This window comes from Mya arenaria, chromosome 4 (assembly GCF_026914265.1).
Source record: "Mya arenaria isolate MELC-2E11 chromosome 4, ASM2691426v1".
In the NCBI taxonomy this organism is placed as follows: domain Eukaryota; kingdom Metazoa; phylum Mollusca; class Bivalvia; order Myida; family Myidae; genus Mya; species Mya arenaria.
The window spans coordinates 68,487,082-68,508,784 of record NC_069125.1 but is presented as its reverse complement, the minus strand read 5'-3'; the positions used below and the strand labels follow the sequence as shown (position 1 = coordinate 68,508,784).

Sequence of the window (21,703 nt, the reverse complement as noted above, 5' to 3'; positions counted from 1 at the left end):
AACGCTCGTTCGTTCGTCAAGGAGCACAGGTCCACATCCATGATGCTCACATAACCTATAATTAATTAAACGTTGCAGATGGTATTGTTAATAACCTTCAGATTCGTATTGGTTATATTTTATCGGAGTAGCCATTAATTGTTTTTAATTTATGATCAACGACAACAACGTTACCGTGACGTCATGTCTGTTAACTTACGTTACAAAGCTGGAATCCTGAACGGTTAAGCGAGGCAAGACCGATATGCGATTTGATTGGCTGGAAATGTTAGTTATTATCTCAATCGGTTACAGCTCACTCCGGTTTAATATGTGACACATGAACTACTTACTGGGTATTTGTTGGTCAATATCAATCGGTAATGTGTTCATAATATCATGTAGGTCGATTCTGACGATAGATCAGTTGTTTAATTGTGTACAGCGAAAAACTAAACGTAATTATCTAAGACATTGCTTTATCACTTATCATATTTCACAACATAATTATGTTCTAACTAGTACTTGGTAAGAGGATCATTGAGTGTAAAGTCACGGTCCAATATAATTAAGTATGATGTCACGTCCCAATATAAAAGTCGACTCAGCCTAATAACCGAAATAAAACGAAATTAATAAATACTTGGCTGTTATGGGCGTGTTTGAAGCAAATAACTATAAGATAATGTTACTAGTAATAGTTGCAATATCCCGTAAATAATGAGCATGAGCAGTGAGGTGTTGATGAATGCTGATCAATGAAGTCGTTCACACTGATAACTGTGTTATAGCATTTTTATGCAAGTCTGCACAGTGGCATGGGCTACCGCCCTTTGGAACCCTACATAATATTACCCTATGGGAGCATGAAGGCGGATGCTGGTTTACTTTGTATAGTAATAGTTAGAATAGATTATGTAAAATCTAATTAACAATGAAATAATTAATAAGGAATGAGCAAGCGAATCGAGCGAGCTCTTCTTAGTCTTAAGATTGCAAATACTGTTCTAACTGATTATAACCTATGTTCAACAGTCGGGAAACAAAATGTTGACGACAAAGCTGCTATTCTTAACGATTAAGCTCGGTACTTATTGAAGGCGATATGCGTTTTCATTGGCTGGGGATGTACCGTATATTCTCATTTGCCCTGAGTTTCGCTCTGGACTTGTCTCAGACTTATTTAGAGAATGTAAAAAGTTTTCACTATGTAATGCCCAGTCTCTGTGACTTGGTGGTAGAATTACTTGGTACAGGGATGGAAGTTGTGTGTCCTGTTGCAGGCAACCGGTAACTCATGTTTAACTACAGGCTAAATCATGGTGAATAGGTGTACAACCATCATGGTACTTCTTCCTTATAAGAACATTACTCAGATAAAATAAAAATAAGATCAGCCTTTTTGACTTCCGAAGTACAAAAATTACAAAAACAGACTACATGTATATCAACTATTGCTATTTATTATGTGTTAAATTATACAACAGTACAATCACGCATAACGTGTTGTGAGTATAAATTGAGATCAATCTTGACAATGGCTTCTGTTCTAATTCGCGTACAAAACCTTGCAGCCATCCTGACAATATATTGGTGGACAGGCGCCAGCCGCGCACTGCGTATTACACCACTGATCCGCCAGGATGTACCGAGACCGCCATAGCGGAGTCGCCTTGCACACGGCCGTCACAGTGCCAACGAAGCCTCTCCCGCCATCAATTGCTTGGAAATTAGCAGATAGTTGTGGTTGAGCTGCAGCACCGCCGATAAGAAGGGAACCGAGGGAGGAACCGGCCGACGATGAGCCCTCGCTGCCGATATTTGGTGTTTGCAGACCTGATCCAATGGTTCCACCGTTTAAAGGGATAATTGGTCCAATTTGTACTTTGCCCATGGGCGCCTGGCTATTGCTGGCGTAGCCTTCGACATTGGCAGCTCTAATGGCGACGTCGGCACAGCCTAAAAACTGTTCCTGGGGACCGCAGCCCTTACAACACTTGTTGTTTGCATCACAATCCCAATTACTTGCTGAAAGTATAAAAAAATATTATTCTTAAATACAACTGTATTTTTACTATTCTTTAAGAACAAAGACTCAATTGAAGAAGATAGTGCCTATTTTTATGAATAGTTATTTATGTATTTTTTTTTGTAAATATAAGTATTGAGTTTACATGGCATTATCATACAGTTATGGACTGTAGTTATCAAATGCGATGTGTGGATAATATCAAGATCATATTTAAATACAAACATGTTCATAAGTGTTGTATTATATGTTTAAGATGTAATACAATGTGGTATAAATAATTCATAAGTAAAAAATATCTTAAAAGTCGGTTTTCCAGTCATTCTATGTTCAGACTTTTTGCAAATCAGCCTACCTAAAGTTGTGGATTTGCATATAAATCAAAAACCAAATACGATGGTTTGTTTTCTGAAATCAACAATATCTACCATGCAGCTCTGTGTAATTGAAACCGTTAACTATGATATATAAATGTAATTTTAAACGCCGATCGTGCTCTATACTAACGAGAAACTATTTATTTGTAGGTCATATAATAAACAATAAAAAGAAATGCAATATGAAAGTAAATTGTATAATGTATATGATATCACGTATATATCACACACTCACAATCGTAACTTTGTGAACGTACCCGTATTCCATTTCCACTGCAGAACACACTGGGAGCAGGTGAGTCCACGTGGCAGCACGAGACTGAGCGAGAACATCCGGGTACCATCCGGCACCAGCCACCGCGTGTCTCCAGATGGCTGTTGCAGGAGGTGCTCGTCCAAACAACTCTCTGCAAAATGAACACGTTCGATTAAAAAAAACAGCAACTTTGAATGATTATTTTAAGACAAATAGCACACAGATAGGTTGTTCCTCTATTCATTATATACATAGAGTTCACTGTAAGATCGTAATTGCTGCACACTTCATGTGCCCAAATGGAATTTCTTTGTTGATAAACCGATTACAATTGTCAATTTACAAGTGGACGAACTTTCGACAAAACTATCAAGACATCCCAACTTCTTGTTACAACATGAGATTTGTCTTTAAGGGTCACAGAGGATAAAAGGGTCATCTTTATTAAAAGACAGAGACAGATGCATTCATTTCCGTTGTCTCAAACACACACTTCAAACTACTGATATTAAGTATTTAATTAAGTGTGACACAAACAAATACAGATTTGAATGTTTACGTCTATTCATAAAATTACGAGTCAGTACCTGTGACGGGTCTGGTTGGGTCGTTATTTGGGCAGATACGGAACTCGAAGTATCCTCCGTGGTTCGTGGTCACCTCCACGGTGACTGAGAATGTCTGGCCTTCCGTGTACCGGCGCGCGATGGTTCCAGTGGCGTACTTGCCGCCCGCCTCGTTCTCCCGCCGCCCTTTATAGGGGTCTCCGCACACACCGCACCGTCCACCGTTTTGATGCCACTGCACCTATAGTAGAAATTTGATTATACTTTCTGTGGCCTATTGTTTAAGAACGGCCAAAAGCTAAATATTGAGATTATTTACTGTCAGCGTTATCGTATATCAGTTGATTCCATGTTCAGAACAATTACAACACAATATGTCTTTGGAACTTCTGTTGACAGTGTTTGGTTATTATCGACCTGTATTTGAGATTTTAGTATGGCTTGTCTGTAGGTTAAACTAGACTGTTACTCAAACATACATCAAATCCTCCACAGAAAAGCTGGTTGTCATCGTAGTTGATCGGTGTCTTGTAGCCGAACCTCCACAGACTGGAGCGGGACGGCGGCTCCAGTAGCCGCCCGTGACCGGAGACCACTGTCACCATGGTGACAAACAGAACGCTTCCGACCAACGGTATGGAGCTTGTAATCTCCATGGTGCAATAATTTGGTAATCTAAAATGTGAGATAATACTATTACATTATGGTTCGATTAATCATATGGAATATTTCTTTTCTAACTTGAAACCCAATATTACATGTTGCGAATGATTGATTATAAATCATGGAGTTAACGATACAATGGCTTACCTCTTTAAATAAATGAGTATTTAGTACACAGCGTCGAATCTTGTCTTGGAAAAAAAAAACAAAAAAAAACGCGCAAATCTTTCCCCCGATCTGTTTAGTTCATATACAAATGGTTTTAAATATTGTTATCGATAAATCCTCAACTTACAAGAACGATTGAAGCGCTTAGCTTCTCTTACTCTAATTTCAATCATAACCATACGTTTTTGCTATATAAAACAACAGAGCAAATAACTTGTCAAAATTTTATTTTGTTTTATTTACATTTAAAGTTTGGATTTAATGGCGAGGCTCCATGTTATTTACACAAGCACGAATTCACAAGCATGAACAGCGAACGAAGCAATCTGGTCACCTGCCAACTTGGCGTATTACTGGCGACCGCCCCAAAGGGCAAAGCAGCAGTTTTGAATAGCCCCCACTGGGCTTTACGAGTTTGATTATGAAATAAACTTAAGTATTTGAACGTGAATTCCGTCAAGGTGTACTATGGCCGGAACTCACAAATTAGCATTTTAACTTTAAGTATACTGTCTGTATTTATATAATTCCAATAGCTTAATAAATATCATAATTTAAGTGCTGCCGAACGCTAATCACAACTCATAAAGCATTATATACATGACAAACACAAAATATCACGATTTTAATAGGAGCCACGCCGCTGGTAAATTCACGAGTTGTCCATCCGATGAGAGTTTTGGTCCCACGCGTGAAGAATATGCACCTGTGTTTGCGTAGTGGTCAGCGACTTTTCAAATTCGTCGTGGTGGCTTTATACGACCATGGATGTTGTAGCTCTGCTGAAAACAGATATGCCAAACGGGCGCAGACAAATGCACACATGCCGCTATTTATGAACATAACTTTAAACTAATCAAGAGCTAAGAAGCAAAAGGCACGGCAATTGGGTGGGTGGGAGGGATTTTTTCTTAAATAGCAAACCTAGCTCTTAAAAAACTGACCTTTCGGTTCGACTGCCTGAACGAAAGTGAATCGGTGGGGTTGCGCGCTCGATTTAGCGCATGCGCTGAATCTCTTTTTAAGTTTTAACCAATGAAATGCTTTAACGAAATGGCGGGCGCGGGAATCTTTTGATTACGTAATACTGTAAGGCGCCCTCAAGCGGATCTGTTGAATGATTAGATGTGTATTGCTAATGTAAACATAAAGGTGATGAAAACGGGTTGATTATTCTCGATAACAACAGCTATTTTATAGTTAATAGCTGGTATTATCGATAAATCCTCAACTTACAAGAACGATTGAAGCGCTTAGCTTCTCTTACTCTAATTTCAATCATAACCATACGTTTTTGCTATATAAAACAACAGAGCAAATAACTTGTCAAAATTTTATTTTGTTTTATTTACATTTAAAGTTTGGATTTAATGGCGAGGCTCCATGTTATTTACACAAGCACGAATTCACAAGCATGAACAGCGAACGAAGCAATCTGGTCACCTGCCAACTTGGCGTATTACTGGCGACCGCCCCAAAGGGCAAAGCAGCAGTTTTGAATAGCCCCCACTGGGCTTTACGAGTTTGATTATGAAATAAACTTAAGTATTTGAACGTGAATTCCGTCAAGGTGTACTATGGCCGGAACTCACAAATTAGCATTTTAACTTTAAGTATACTGTCTGTATTTATATAATTCCAATAGCTTAATAAATATCATAATTTAAGTGCTGCCGAACGCCAATGTGAGATTCTAGGTACTAGAAGCGAACTCGCCAAAATATAAGCATAAAGAAATAACACGCATCACAACCCGAAACAGCAACTGGGTTTATTATCTTATAAAACAATTCATACTTTAAGGAAATTTTGGCTCGGCAGCAAAAAAGCAACAAGAAAAGGAGCCTCGCATTACTCAGCAACAACTTGAATGAACGGTAAAGCATACCGTAAACGTGTATTAGCGTATCATAAAGCGTCGCTGGACAAAACTGATGATATTTATTTCAATGATTTACCAAACTGCACACGCAGGACTTAAAGTCGCGAATCAAAAGCGCATTGCCATGCTCGTTCAAGTGGACACCGTCGGACTTCAATTGTTCAGGCGTTATACTATGAGAAATGAAGGAACCCCCAATACCTAATATGGTTTTTTTTACAAAGCCATTTAATCGGCGCCTTACATTTCCCATTGCACGCTTATTACTCGAATAGCGCCATGTTGTTCGAGGCGTTATCTGCGATACTGCGAGAGTAGTTGATGGGAATAAATCTTTAAGCGCTCTTATTACTTTAGCAAAAATTGCCATTAACACTTTAGTAGGATATTGGCCAATGTCATTTCCCCCAATGTGAATAATCATGACATGAGGTAGTCCATCTTCATTAATATGTTTCAAAAACGTGACTTTCCTTACAAGCGCTTTAAGGCTTAGACCTCCATAGCCCTGCCACCAAAAGGCACTATTGGGAATTCCCAGGTTCGCGTCGTGCGATCGGGCGTAGCAAAAGGCATGCCTAATAATTGAAGAACCGACGACCCACACGCGCGTCGTTCTATCTAAATAAGCAAAAAAATAAAATAAAATAATATGTAATATGATGTGATGAACCAAACCTAAAGTAAATTTGGAACCAAATGTATAGTTTCATGCCGAACGTAACGTTTGTAGGCGTCTGACGTCCACCTACCGGCCTCTTTTATCTGTTCCGTGGTGCAACCCACCATAGCGGCGGTTGTGGCTGCCCCAATGCGAAATGAATGTGTGTTGTACTTTGCAAATTCGAGGTTCCTAACAGATAAACATTTTTTTAATACAGAAGAAAACTGTGTGCGTGTAAGAGGAGTACCATCCATATGACACAGCAACGGACCGTTAATCTTTGGCCTGCGTGCCAGAAAAATATTTAAACTGTGTACAGGGCAAACACTTTTACCGGTTTTATTGATCTGAATAATATAACCCTTTGACTCTTTATCCGTCTTTGAATTGCGAAGTGTAAGCAATAAATTGCCGTCGCTCGTATATCTTACATCACTAAATGCTAACGTGTGATTTACAACAGACTGTCGTGTTACGGCTAATTCTCCTACGCGGAAGAACCCAAAGAAAGCCAAAGTGTATGCCGCTGTAAATAGGGCACTTTCGTACATATTTATACACATGGATGGGAGTGTTTCAACAATAAGGCATAATAATTGTGCCGTTATTGGAAGTCGCGTTGTATTTGCGCGTGTATTCCTTCCCATGCCTGTTATAATTTTAGTGATTATATAATTTTCGGTGGTATCCGCGAACCCAAAAAGCTTGCATTGGGCACCGATAGCACATTTATAGAGGCGAGCTGTATTGGCGGTTAAGCCATCAAGTGACAAAGATGAGAAAAACAATACCAAATTGTCAACGGATGGAGGCCACAAATTTGGCAATTGATACGTAAGCCTAAAATTAGAGAACCGGTTTAAACCGACTTGATACGACTGTAATGTATTGCCGGACATAGAACAGCCAATTAGTCGTCGAGCCTCATTTCGTAAATCATGCTCTGAAAAAGTGGTGGAATTGGTGCCCTTTCTGCCAAGTCGGGTACCAGCTGGCGAAGGCGCGCCCACTGCTTTCGTGAAATAGAATCAGCGATATTATTAAGTTTTGTTCGAATATGGACAGCCTTAAACAAAATATTATGGCGCATGCATCTTAACACAAAATGTCTGAGAATGTGCATAACGCGTTTGGATTTCGCAGACTGTTTATTGATTATGGCAACTAAAGCCTCGTTATCGATTCGTAAAATTATCTTCTTATTTTTTAGTTCGGGACCCCAAAGGTACAAGCTAAGCAGCACAGGGACCATTTCTAAAAACGTTATGTCTTTCATGACTTCATGTTTGCTCCAGTCAAGAGGCCATGGAAAAAATGCCCAATTGCCGTTTAAGTAACAGCCGCCGCCAAGGTCGGCTCTACCCGCGCTGTCGGTAAAAAGTTGTAAATGTTCGTTTTCCAACCAAGCATTTTCGGGAATGTAACATACCCCATTGAAACTTGTTAAGAAAAACAGCCACATGCGGAAGTCCTCGCGCATTCCTTCTGTTATCCTTATTTTATGAAATTCATGTTTTATACCGGACATTGCATCATAAAATCGCCGCAAAAAAGCTCTGCTTGAACGAATTGCCTGGCCGAAAAAGCAAAATTTACCAGCGAGTGACTGAAGGTCTCGCAACGTTATTTTCTTCCTAGTTATATAGAGCAAAATAAGGGACTTCAACTCTGCGATTTTGTGCTGGGGTATTCTAATAAGCATTTGTGAAGAATCAATTTCCAAACCCAAAAAAACTATTACAGTGGAAGGGTCCGTGCTTTTGACATCGTTAATTGGTACACCCAACTGTACACATACTTGATGGAAAGTGGAAAGTAAATGTTGGCAGTTGCCAGTTCCATGTGCCCCGCAAAATATGAAATCGTCCAGATAATGATCAAGTGATGGAATTTTTGAAATGTCTTTTACCAGCCAATGGATAAAGGTCGAAAATGCCTCGAAATAATATGGTGCACAACTGGCGCCAAAAGGTAAATTTAAGTTTACATAAATTTTGCCATCAAATTTAATGCCTAATAATTCGAAGTCTTTAGGTGATATTGGAAGTAGCCGGAATGCAGATTTTATATCACGCTTTGCCATTAACGTTGATCTTCCCAATTTAAATATCATGTCTGCCACTATGTCAAATTTTGTGTACGATACTGATTTTAATTGACTAACTATGCCGTCATTAACACTACCGCCAGCCCGTGGATAGCTTAAATGAGTGATAAGGCGCCAACCGCCATCAGACTTCGGTACCAAGCCTATGGGAGAAATTCGAAGATTTTTAAACGGTGGACTAATGAACGGCCCGGCCATTCGGCCCTCCAATATTTCTTTTTCCAATTTATCGAAAACTACGCTTGGTCGGAGTTTAGCCGATCGCAAATTTTTTGCATCGATGGGTTCGCGCGACCCTTCAAATCCTAAACTAAAACCAAATCGGAAACCATTCCTTAACAATGTTGCATGGACCTTATCGGGATATCGCTGTAAAAATGCGTCTAAATTTGATGTGTTTATGGGGCTGTAGCCGGGGTACTTAAGACGACGGACGGGGCACGAATCGTTGTTAGTAACGGGGGGAGAACTTGGACCCGAGGTAAGGGCGAGTAAAGGAACGACCCCGGACGAGTGGAAACCTTGTCCGCGCGAGGTGAGCTGCGTCACGGACAGGTCGGGGCCCGGGGTATGGGATAGAACTTCTTTGGCTAACGCAAGACCTACAAGGATGATCAAGATTGCAGAACATACAACTATGTCGGTAAGCACAAACTATTCGATGGCATTGTCTATAATTGAAATCGAAGCATTTCTTCTCGGCAAGTTTGCCAATATTGCTTACCACTGCCAAGGACGGACCCATGCAAAGAAGCCACAATTCGTAATCTATTTTTGCGAAGGACAGGCCAGTTGGGTCGGCGGCTAATCTAAGTCTAAACTGCTGGTCATAATCACGCCAGCCTAGGCCGGCGTGCTTTTTTGCAGCAAGCCGGATGTCACGGCCATATTTTAACAATTCCTGAGTCCTGCCCGGATGAGCAGCCAAAAAAATGGACATGTATACTAAGAAAGCATCTGTCCACGAACTGATGTCGTTAACTTTTTGTTGTGCGGACTTGTTGTCAATAATTAGCCGACCGTCCTGGCCTATCATTAACGATTTATTTGACTCCTCGACACCTGATTTAGAATCAATCAAAGAAGAGAATTCTACAAATGCACCAGACACAATTTTATTCTTAATCTGATGCGAGATGTTGCACCCAACATTTGAAAAGACACTTGGCATCTGATTCACTGTGTTATCAATAACCGTTAAAGGCAACGGATCAGAAAGGAAATGTTCCGTACCTGCACCTTGTTCACCGTTCGCGACCGATACCTGATGCGGAATGCTGATGGGCCCATTCAATGGCTGGAGGCCTTCCAGGGCGGCGGTTTGTAAACCGTTGCCAGCGAGGAATGATGACGCGACCTGAGGTGTGGATACCCTCCCCGTATTAGCCAAGTCTATGGGCGATATAGGACCATCATCTGCCAGAGCCACAGTACCGGTAGTCAGCGCCACAGATGCATCAGCTGTAGCCGCGGCTAGACCGGAATTCACCGTCGGGGCTGATGCGGGCACTGCTGCGATTGTGTTTGATTTGGGCGTCTGGCCTGTCTGTACTGGAGGGGTCCTCCTTGCCCGCTTAGCGGCCCGAAACTCTTCCACAATATCTCGAAGCGGGAATGCCATCCGGAAAAAGAAAGCAAAATCAATAACCGTCGTCTGACGTATAAATATTTACAATTTATATATACATATGTATGTGCGTGTTTGAAAACCTCATTCCTCGACAAATTGATCGAGTTCTTGATAAAGTAGACAAAACAAATAAAATAGAAACATTTATTTAATGATTTGAATGTATATGTAATGTTCTGTACTATAATTCATCAACTAACTAAGCAAAACTATTTTAATTCGTTCAACTATTTTTTCTTAAATAGCAAACCTAGCTCTTAAAAAACTGACCTTTCGGTTCGACTGCCTGAACGAAAGTGAATCGGTGGGGTTGCGCGCTCGATTTAGCGCATGCGCTGAATCTCTTTTTAAGTTTTAACCAATGAAATGCTTTAACGAAATGGCGGGCGCGGGAATCTTTTGATTACGTAATACTGTAAGGCGCCCTCAAGCGGATCTGTTGAATGATTAGATGTGTATTGCTAATGTAAACATAAAGGTGATGAAAACGGGTTGATTATTCTCGATAACAACAGCTATTTTATAGTTAATAGCTGGTACTATTTTATAGATCAGTGCCTTAATCTGTTTCTGTTAATTTCTGCTTGCAGACTTATATTTATAGCCGCGGAAATGTGTTATCTGAGTGTTTACAATATTATCAATCATCTTTGCGGTATTTATACTGATGTTTAATTTAGATTATCCCTTTTACCTACTCATGTCAAAATTAATCAAAGTTTATTGAGATACGAGAGAATTCCATTGACTGGGTGACGTAAAAGTGAAAACTATTTGGTGTTTCATGCGCGTATTTCCAAACTTTGAGTCGCTGACTAAGACCGTACGAAAGGAAATGAAAGGGAAAAGAACCTTCCTACCCTGTCCTGTGTACGTAATCCTGATAGGAACACGGATATGGTATACTTAAAAGTGTTTTCATGTTTGCGGACACAATGTTCTACTGTTCACAAAGTTCAATGTTGACCATGGTAGGGCAAACGCGTAAAAGGTCATTACGTTCGAAACTCACTGTGCCAGAAATTAGAAATTAGTATAAAGAAATGTTCTGTGTGTTCTATAAAACCATTTCAAGTCATGTCCGTGTGGCATTTATGAATGGAACAGACACTGACTTTCGGCATTTATGTGTATGAATATGGTTGCGACCCCCATCAGAATAAGCAAATGATGATGGCACATTTTATGGCAAATTTAAAACAGACAACAACAGACATTCAGTAAAAGAAGGTTTTATTAATAGACCAGCAGCCAACAGTTACTGTACCATTCAGGTCAAATCTTTGGTGTGGTCAAAGTAAGCAAAACCGTTTATTGAATGGTAAATATTATCCAACAATTAATAAAAGTCAACCAATTAATTTTAACGTGCAGCTAGCCTTAAAATAGCCCGTTGTTGAATACGAATTTCTGTGATAGGATAGTGACATTAAGTATTTCGTTGGTTTCATGATGAATTATTGTTTGATCAAATTGATCAAGTATACTCTTGCTTATTTATTTTTTTAAGTTTATTTTTCTCGAAAAACAACAACGCCGGTGTCATACACTGTAAAGAAGTCATTTGTATTTCAAATGTGTTTAAACACATAGACATTTCCTGTTTGAAGTCCATGTCGTGTAATGCGTATTCGAGTTGATAGTTTCTTTTAAACAACTCCAAAGAGGCACATGCTATAAAGGAGGTGGTTGGCCACTTCCATCAAGCCGGGGAAACTTGATGCCTGTAGCAGCTCGCCACCGTTCAGGGTGAGTGCCTTCAGTTGCCCACTGTCTACGTGCGGGCCGACGCCAACCACGAATATGGTCGTCCGCTGATATTTGGCCCGCCCCTTCTCCTTCCGGGACTCCTTGAATTCGCTCTCTGTCAAACGGGCGTTCACAAAAGCGATTCCTATATGAGCCGCGTTTCTACGACCGTCTGCGGCTTTGAGACGCATGTTTCCAAGAAGCTCATTAAACCTTGGAACCTCATAGAATGACAGTTTGTCCTTTACGGACTGAGCGTCTACGGATGGCCGATCATCTATATCCCCACTAGCGCACCCATTCGTGACGGTCGTAATGGTGACCAAGTTATCGTCCATGTTGATATGTTCCGAGAAGTTTGCAATGAACGCGAGCACGTGGCGGGCATTAAGGGCGCCGATGGCCGCTGTGTCCACTGCAAATACGAGGTCTAGCGGCCGCTTCGGGGAGCATCCTAGAATAGTAATAGTAGTTATACGAGAGGTCCCCTTTGAACGACACTATGTGTTTATCGAAAAAGAGATTTGATCAGGAGACACCATAAAGGGAACATTTTAGTACATACGTTATATTTTATAATATAAACAATACAATCAAAAGGATTTACTTCCAAAGCTGATGAACTCGGAATCCACATCCGCCTGCATTTGGTTCGGGTCGGGAGCGGGCGTGACCGGCTTTGCTGAAAAAAATGACCACAAATTTAATTCAAATTTAAGTTTTGAAAGCCCACTCTGTAAAGTAAACAGACACATGCATCTCTGAAATTCGGCACGTTTCTGTCAAAAGGCAGGCGTTTCTTTGAGGCAGACTCTCACCCGTCTCTGTGAAGGCTCAGTTATTACGTTTGCTTGCAAATTAACGATAGCTATTACGTAGTTTCCGCATTTTAAAGACATCGAACTGGAATTTCTAATTTAAAAGTAAATGCATTTGACGCTTTTTCGCAATTAAATTTATGCATAATGGACAAAACTTGTTGCTTGAGTCTCTTGAGAATGGTTAGCATTTTAAGACAGAAAAACACATGGAAGATTTTTGAGAGAGACGTCATACCGCTAACTTCTTTTAAAATGGTTGTCACGACAACATGGTTTGGCATTTAAGTAAAGATTAAAAGAACACACACGCCAACTTACTCTATTGACAATTAACATGGCGCCAGTTCTATATCACGTTAAACACTTAGAGGAATCAATCTTGGAGAAAATATCTTAAACAAACAATCTTAGAGAAAACATTCCTAGACAAACGATCTTAGAAAAAAAACACTGTTAGACAATTACTGTTAGGCAAACACTGATAAACAATAAGGTGTGCCACAGGCCAGTTGGAATATGGTTAGTTAATTAATACATTTTATTTGCAAGCAAATCAAAGTTGGGCAGGTTAAGAAGTGGAAGGAAATATTGTTAAGTTACAATCATTTTCCTAACTAACCAAACAAATTTACTAAGAATATTTGTAACATGCTCAAAAAGATCGTTCTCCAAAACAACAAATCTGCACTTCCAGAGTTTCGGACTTAATAGTTTTATAGCTAGTTAGTTAGCATTTACGTATACTGCACGTGTATTCCTAAATGCATGTGGTACTCGTTTTTTTACCGTCGCATGCCTGACTGGCCAGATTTTCCTTGATGTGGTCCAGGGCGTCAAAGTTGTCGATCATGAATACGTGACTGACGGTCGGGGAGCTACCGATCGCCTCCAACTCCTTTCGGTCCACCTGCGACCCGATACCTGCACAGACACACACACGCTTTCATACCTACTAACAATTGTCATTTTAGGAGGGGGGGGGGGATTTTATTTTATTCACTAATTTAGCCGTTGCATTTTTTCGTCTAGTGCACTATGTTTATTCAGCGGTCGCATTGTGTGTGATAGATCCAGAGTTCGAATATCGGGGCCCCCGCGTACATTAAATTTGAAAGGATTGAATCCTACCCCTTCCGGATAATCCTGGATCTTGGCAAGAGAAGGTAAGCCTAAGAAAGTCTTACTACTCGTTTGATTGTGTTGTCGCCCATGATGTATGTCTATTACAGAACTATTATTTTTATCCATGGTCGTCGCACTCGGACAAGAATGTATCGATATCATGTGTTGGAATTTAACTTTCTCAATTTTATTTTTGCAGCTGAATAGTCTACTCGTACGCTGTCAGGTTCGAAAACAAAATTAAAATCAAAGCGTTGAAAGGACTGGAGTATTCACTGAGTAATATCGAGAAACATTATGTTTTGAATTTTATTCAAAGTAACGGTGATGCTCAATTTGCAGCTGGGCGTAGGTTGACCAAATTTGACTTGGTTTTCTAAGCGTCTTTTTGGCATATCCACTACAAATTACATGTTTTTGGAACATAATTTACGTGTAAATGCCTGAACGTTAAGCGAGCGAAGTGCAAACGAGTAGGATCATAATTTAATTCTTATGGCAGCAAGAAAAAAGCCAAGGTTACATTCAGTTATGTTTCTGTGAGCACTGGGTTGATGAAAGTTACATGAAAAAACCCCGGTCACTCAGAAACAGATCACAAATTGGTTTCAGACGTAATTGGCACGTGTTCGGATTACCTCCTCAAAATATATAATATTACTACGGCACATAGGTGTATTTTGGTGCAATTCTTACCATAATTGTTAGACAAAATCGACATTGCAGGTTTACTTCGACAATGAAATAAGGGGCGCATGCTTATGTCTGCTTTTGTTTGCTCCAGTATGTAAAGTTTGTTCAAAGTTTTCGCATTCAGATTATTACAAATTGAAGTTGGCAATTTTTTTTATCATGTAGTACTTAAATAATAATCAAAGCGCTAAACTGCTGAACGGCTTGAGCGATGATTCCTTAGTTTAAACAGTAATTATTTCAAGTTTACATATAAAAAGTAATTTAACAACAAAACAAAGAATAAGGATTGGAAAACAAGTTACTAAAAACTTATGTAAATTCCTTTCCTAATAGTTATTTAGTTCAATAAACTTATAATATTCAAATCCGATCAAGATGCTTAAAATATGATGCGTTATATATTTGCTAATATATTGTTATCATTTCTAGCACATGTAGCTATATAATTGGTTTATTAACTCATGCATGACACACTGCCCCCGACACCGAACACTATCCGAACAGACCCGATCAAGCATCTAATATCCTTGAACTTGATATAAACCTCGCTGTTTCTGGATGGAGTATAAAGAGAATATCATGAGAAAATGGGAAGGATCTTCAATTGCGGTGCATGTACATAACGGACAGTCAATGATATTTTTTCTGTGAAGATCATGGTTAAGCGAACTACACGCAAGTCTTAGACGACAATGCATCATTTGGTTGCGGCGCGAACCGACATTGTAAAGTGGAGGTAGTTTTGTCGAGTGTGTTTGAAGTTTGTTTTTCAAAGATAGGACTGTTTCCGATTGTCTTATTGCTATTGGAAGGGAGTTCCAATCTCGGAATGTAGCGGGAAGAAATGATGACGCATATGACTGGGTTCGACAAACTTGCAGGGGAACATTTTCTGAGTTTCTAAGTGGATATCTGACCTGAAACTGGGTGGGAATCAACGACTATAGATATTCGGGTGTCATGCCTTTGCTCATCTTATAAAAAAAAGAAGAAGCCTATGTTTTTTCCTTCTTATTGCAAGGGTGTCCCACTTCAAATCAATCATAAGACTATGTATGTTACACAATTTAGTGCCTCTAGTTCACTCTGTTAGTTAGCACTACAGTTGCCCCAGACAACGTCCCCATTAGCCAAAAGCGGTCTTATGGGCATAAATACATTTTTTGAAGGCAAGCACGAAAAAGTATGAATTTAAGGGAACGCATGATACCCAATCTCTTCCGAGTTTTGTCGAGAACCGAAGTGATATGATCTTTCCATTTAGCATCATCAGAAAGGCAGAGACCAAGATGCTTGTGAAAACGAACACTTTGAATTGGAGTATTGTACATAAACAAAGGGGGTAAATCCCTCTATCACGTTTCCTAGAGAAAATAATTGATTCTGTTTTAGAAAGATTGAAAGTGACAATCCATTTAGTTGACCAAGTGGATAGATTCTGAAGATCAGCATTGATTACAGCAGCTGAAGCTTCAGGTGTCTCGAACACAATGTACATGCTAGTATCAACTGCAAATAAACGAACGTTAGCTTCATCAACGATGTCGTTCATATAAATGAGAAAAAGAAAAGAACCGAGAATAGAGCCCTGCGGCACTCACGCATGCATATCAGACCAAGATGAGGAAGAATTCAAGACAACGACTCTTTCTTTCCTACCGGTAAGATATGATGTAAACAGTTGAGAAGATTCCCTCTGATGTCAAAAGAATACAGTTTGTGAATAAGGCCTCTATGCCAGACTCGATCGAAAGCCTTAGATATATCACAAAAACGCCCTCACCTCCTTTCCCTCATCAAGAGCTTGACATACTTCATTTTAAAGGAAAGTAAGTTGATTTACTGTAGAATCCCCTTTGATAAAGCCAGACTGATACGGTGTAATGAGAGTGTTGCTGACAACGTAATTGTAAAGCCTTTTGTGAATAAGGGCTCCATTAGTTTGTCTAGACAGCTAAGAAGAGAAACAGGAAGATAGCTTGAGGGCTTGGAAGGATCAGACATATCAGAGTATATGAGTTACATTTACAAGTTTCCAAGGCGATTGAAATGTGGCGGAATCAATGAGTTTTGAGGAAAAGGTGGACAATGGAGCCACCAGAACAAATGAGTCTAGGATTGATTAGACCTGGGCACTAGCCTTTGAAGGAGTCATACACCTAATAGCATCCTTCGCTTCCTGTTCAGAAACAATAATGTCCTCAAGAGAGCTTCCAGGGACAGTAATAATATCAGGAAGTGGATTCTGTAAAGAGAGGATTGTGAACAAATGCAGTTATTTAACAAAGTTGCTTTTACGACATTTTTCAATGTTGTTATCAGACAAGGTTGGAATGTGGTTTGATGTGTTTCTATTTGTGACTTGCTTGGCAGTTTTAAACCAACCCTTTGTTGAAACGTTTGTTGAATTTAATTGAAGAGTATATAGTAATGTTTGTATTTCTAAAATAACTGACATAAGTAATCACTATGTTTCAGGACCACAAAGAATTCACCCTAGTTTGCACTGCGTTGATAATGGTACAAATGATATAACATTGTAGTTACCAAGTGATGTATTAGGTCGGGATTTTTATTTTGCAGCTCTAAAAAAAGGTATGGCTTTAGCAAGGGCGTTTAGAACCGACACTTAATGTGGGATGCCTAACGGGGCAGCCATTCCGCAACTTTTAATATGACGTTTATTTTAATTCCATAAAACATTTATTTTGTTACAGAAATTGTCATTACTTAGTTTAAGTTCTTTTATTATCCTCACCTATGACAAACACGGTGATTGCAGAGCGGTGCACAAGCGCCGCATTCTGCAACGTGGCCGTCATGTTTTGCGACATGCCGTCAGTCAACACGATGGCTACGCGCGGAACATCCGGCCGAGTCTGCTCCAAGGACATCCCCTAAAGTATATTCATTGCGCTATTCAATGTATCATGAACACTTTGAAAAATGAAATGCCGAAGTGAGTCGCAACATATTTTTTTTTTCAAATTTTCAGATTCATTTTAGTCTCTTGCATCCCCAAATCGTAATAATATGGTGACAAACACAGCAGCTGAATGTTTACGGCTGCAAAACATGGGTGTCTTGTTAAATTAACCTCTGTAATTGTGCGTCAACAAATAACATAGTAAAACAAAGCCACGGTACCTTGTCGCAGAGGAAGGCCAGTGCTTCCGCTGTGTTGGTTCCTCGCCCCTCATACGGGACGCTGGCGATGCGCGTCAGTAGGTCCGACCGGTCTGCGTACTCACCAAGGCCAATGTGGGGAGTCACCGTCTGACTGAAGCGGGAAATACCATACGCAATATGCTACATTGTCATCTGAGACAATACAAATTGGTGAATTGTACAACTGAAACAAACGAACGCCAGTCTGCTTGAACGCACAACATTTGCAACGGGCCGTACGAGTTAATACTCTGTGAAATATGTTGAATAAAACAGTTCTTTTTCTAAATAACTTGATTTTTCCCCATCAAACATCACTGTTTACTGATCAAGTATCCTACGGATACCTAAAGCTGAGGACTCCGACCCTAACGGCACCACTGTCTGTATCAAACATCTCTGTCACGTCGTTTGTGAAACGCAGCTCTTTCCGGAAGTCGCCCGGACTGATGCTCCCCGAGCTGTCCAATAGGAAGTACACATCTGCAGGCCGCCCGCACGCTTAGGGAAACAAAGTTTGCTTACAGTGTGTTTGTTGTTGATTTTTTTGTTATTTATTATTCATTATTTCTTATTTCTTTTCTACTAGGTAGAAAAACCCGATAAGACAATACTCAGATGATTGTTAGTCAAATAGAAACAATATCGTCGTATTCCCAAACAGGCATAAAGTTCAAAGATATATTCAACGGAAAAGATGCGTTACTTGTTTGCTCTTAACAATAAAAACGTACTTTCCTGCTGTGGTGCCCAAGCATGAATGGAGCCAAACGCGATCTGGAAGTACAAATGTTTGTCTAATAATCCTATTCATTGTTTATCTTTGAAACAGTTGTATGTTTGTTCTCACCAATATTTGATTTCGCTACTGACGTTATTCTTTTTGATAACACATATCCTTAAAGACTCCAAAGCAAATGACAAGTACCTACTATAGGTAAAGATATCGAAAACGTACTAGTATTTTATTGTTAGTTTTGTCTTTTACTGATATTATAACTTTGAAATAGTATTTGCAGAGTAAGTTCGTCTACATTAATCCTAGTTACACTTGTTTTAACAGACTTTATTGCTCAATGTTGCGAATTATAGGGATGGCAATAGAACATCATTCTAAAAGAGTACATTACAAATTTCAATCTGAAGCAAATAAGGCTGTATCTGTTGATGAAGTAGACGTTACTGCCGTGTGGTTTAAAATGATACTACTAATATATATTATATACAATAGATTAATTAAGTCGAGAACACCATTCTCCGCATATGAACAAATCACAGAAATAATGACTATAGATAAGATGCATTTCTGATTCATTAATTCTGTACCCGAATGCAGTTTTATCCGAGCCAGTGATCGATCTTTCACCCCATTAATAAAGCATTTAGCATTCTATTTAATTTCACCTCCAGTGCCTTGACAGCATTTATTTTTCATGGAAATGGAAAAAAATGTAAACATGTTCACCTCTTTTTTATATGTTTTAAGAGAAGAAACGAAATCAAAATGGAATTGCATGAACATAATCTCGAAGGAATCCGGGATGGTCACTTGTAACGCGCTGGTATTATTACATAATTTGCACTATCACTATTTAATATGATTAACGAATAGGTGTAAAAAAGTTTCAGCATGGAAATTATTTATTTACCTGTTATATCCTTTATGAGAATGTGAAGTTCATTATATATATATTCATATTGTTGCTGTTTCATCATTAACATTATATAAACATGTTTATTTTTTTATTTTCAGCAACAAACATGAACACGTAAACGCGGGCAGCTCGAACCTACACGAAAGATTTCTAAAATACATATTTCTTTCATGCTTTTCGTTGAATAATGGGAGTTTTATCAGTGAAAAAATAATAGGGAAAATATCAACTTTAATAACTACTTTTAAAATACACTAGTTACTCCCCCTGATCAAAACTAAACATGTCACTTCTGTCCCAGGAAATGGTGCCAACAAAATAATTTGAAATTAAAAAAGGTTAAAGGTTGCAGAAGTTTAAATAAAGATATATTTGGAAATTAACAACTTATCGTTTGTTAGAAAATGTAAATCTTGCTTTTAATAAGTTATCTTGAACTTTGAAGCTGAATGTTCGACAATTTGCTTCTATACAAATTACAGATGAAAACAACTGCTCGAACAGGGTGTTAAATCATCGTTCAAATATCTTTCTGAACTGTTTGTCGTTCTAACACGTTGTTCGATCTTCCCGGAAAATCCACCCAACAATAAACAGATGATAACTTTTACCCCACCCACGCCTCAAAATTTGTCAACAACCTAGCGTGGTCTTTACTCTTTACCTGGTCTTTACCTGGCGAATCAGTCTGGTCTCTAACAGTGAGGGATGACTGAATACCCATTTATCATGAAACAAACTTTAAAACTAAAAAATCAAATGATTAACACGTTCGACCTTTCAAATTTTCATTCAATGAATGGCTGCGATGTAATTTGGTCACGTATTCGTGATTTATCCTCATAAAGTGTTTGCACTAAACGACTAGTGAATAATAACGTATAAATAACATTTCGAGAATATAATTTTTTCACGAACAAGAAATAGAAAATTGACAGCTACCCCATCAGCTATAATTTTGAGTGAGCGACGTCCTACGGGTAGCGGCGTAGGAAACACTGTTTTTAAAAAGTAAATTAAAATATTACTAAAACTCCGAAATGAGCATAAAAGACACAGAAAATTTGTTGATTTCAGCGTTAGATCGTTTGTAATTTCACTCGAGATCATAGAAAAAAACATAAAATACGATCTTACACTGTAATCAACAAATATCCTCTATATGGTTTTGTATTCTATATAACCCCGCTGTGTTCGATTAACACACCGACTGATTCCCAATTGCAACCAAATGTATGTTGCCGCTATGTAAACTTATGCTTAAAATATTTAAGTAAACAAAGTGCATATATAAACAATGAAAAAAGTATTCAAATAAAGAATTGGTATGGCACAGTGTAGGGCCCGAGATTAAGTAATATCCAATGTCATTTTCTCAATTTGCACTTGTTCCCGAGTTCCACCATTATTTGACAAAACATTCCGGGCAAAGTTGCTCAAACTTCTGTATTTTTGCAACAAGGTATGTAAAACAAAAACGAACTACACATGCGATACGGTTTTTTCTTTAAAGCTGCACTCTCACAGATTGAAAGTTTTGACAGCTTTTATTTTTTTGTCTTGGAACGAGCCAATTTTTGTGAAAATCCATGGAAACCAATTATATAAGACTGCTGACAATAATTAGATCGCAGATTTTTATATTTAAGTCCAAAAAATGATTTTTTATGCATTTTTCTTAAACCGCTAGTAACCATAAAACATTAATTTTCGAACGGAAATATGAAAATCTGCGATCTGATCTTTTGTCAGCAGTCTTATATTATTGGTTTGCAGATATTTAAGCAAAATTTTGCCCTTTCCAAGACTTTGTTTTAAAAGTTTTAAAAATGGTAAATCTGTGAGAGTGCAGCTTTAAAGACATGATTATTGCGATAATTTAAAATATAAAAGCAAACCATAAACATCATGGTATTAATAAATCGTCCTATCATAAATCCTTACATTAGAGCGCCATTATGCGCGGCGCCAATAATGTCGAACGTTCTTGTTTTAAAATGAATTTAAGTCCTAACAAGTTTGATATGACAATACTGCAATACTTACCACCAGAACCCAGTTCCACTTAACACCAAACTTGAGCTTCATGTCGTTAAAAGTATAGCGAGTCTGACTGAAACTTTCCGTCGAGTCCTGGCAGGATGGCACAGACAGATGTGTTTGCTTTATAT

The 21,703-nt window shown here is 38.8% G+C and overlaps 2 protein-coding genes across 2 annotated transcripts; both read right to left on the bottom strand.

The window, feature by feature from the left end:
- Window positions 1–1,528: 1,528 nt before the first annotated feature.
- Window positions 1,529–3,863, bottom strand: LOC128231031 (uncharacterized). The gene is made up of 4 exons (XM_052943453.1): window positions 3,687–3,863; window positions 3,229–3,448; window positions 2,643–2,792; window positions 1,529–2,007 (listed from the first exon to the last, which is right to left on the bottom strand). Exons 1-4 carry the CDS (start codon window positions 3,861–3,863, stop codon window positions 1,529–1,531), a joined length of 1,026 nt encoding a protein of 341 aa, XP_052799413.1.
- Window positions 3,864–11,533: 7,670 nt separating this feature from the next.
- On the bottom strand, window positions 11,534–21,689 carry LOC128232257 (cartilage matrix protein-like). The gene is made up of 8 exons (XM_052945720.1): window positions 21,579–21,689; window positions 18,612–18,654; window positions 18,225–18,378; window positions 17,857–17,989; window positions 17,468–17,606; window positions 13,678–13,812; window positions 12,678–12,752; window positions 11,534–12,524 (listed from the first exon to the last, which is right to left on the bottom strand). Exons 1-8 carry the CDS (start codon window positions 21,618–21,620, stop codon window positions 11,971–11,973), a joined length of 1,275 nt encoding a protein of 424 aa, XP_052801680.1. The 5' UTR covers window positions 21,621–21,689; the 3' UTR covers window positions 11,534–11,970.
- Between the last annotated feature and the right edge of the window lie 14 nt (window positions 21,690–21,703).

What these genes read in the sequence shown, in the direction of transcription:
- LOC128231031 (XM_052943453.1), bottom strand. Translation starts at nt 3,863, where the DNA reads ATGGAGATTACAAGCTCCATACCGTTGGTCGGAAGCGTTCTGTTTGTC. An exon ending in CCCAACCAGACCCGTCACAG is followed by an intron (nt 2,793 to 3,228) that starts GTACTGACTCGT and finishes TTCATTTTGCAG; the next exon opens with AGAGTTGTTTGGACGAGCAC. An exon ending in GCAGTGGAAATGGAATACGG is followed by an intron (nt 2,008 to 2,642) that starts GTACGTTCACAA and finishes TTATACTTTCAG; the next exon opens with CAAGTAATTGGGATTGTGAT.
- LOC128232257 (XM_052945720.1), bottom strand. Translation starts at nt 21,620, where the DNA reads ATGAAGCTCAAGTTTGGTGTTAAGTGGAACTGGGTTCTGGTG. An exon ending in AGTGGAACTGGGTTCTGGTG is followed by an intron (nt 18,655 to 21,578) that starts GTAAGTATTGCA and finishes TTGTACTTCCAG; the next exon opens with ATCGCGTTTGGCTCCATTCA. An exon ending in CGAGTTCATCAGCTTTGGAA is followed by an intron (nt 12,525 to 12,677) that starts GTAAATCCTTTT and finishes TTACTATTCTAG; the next exon opens with GATGCTCCCCGAAGCGGCCG.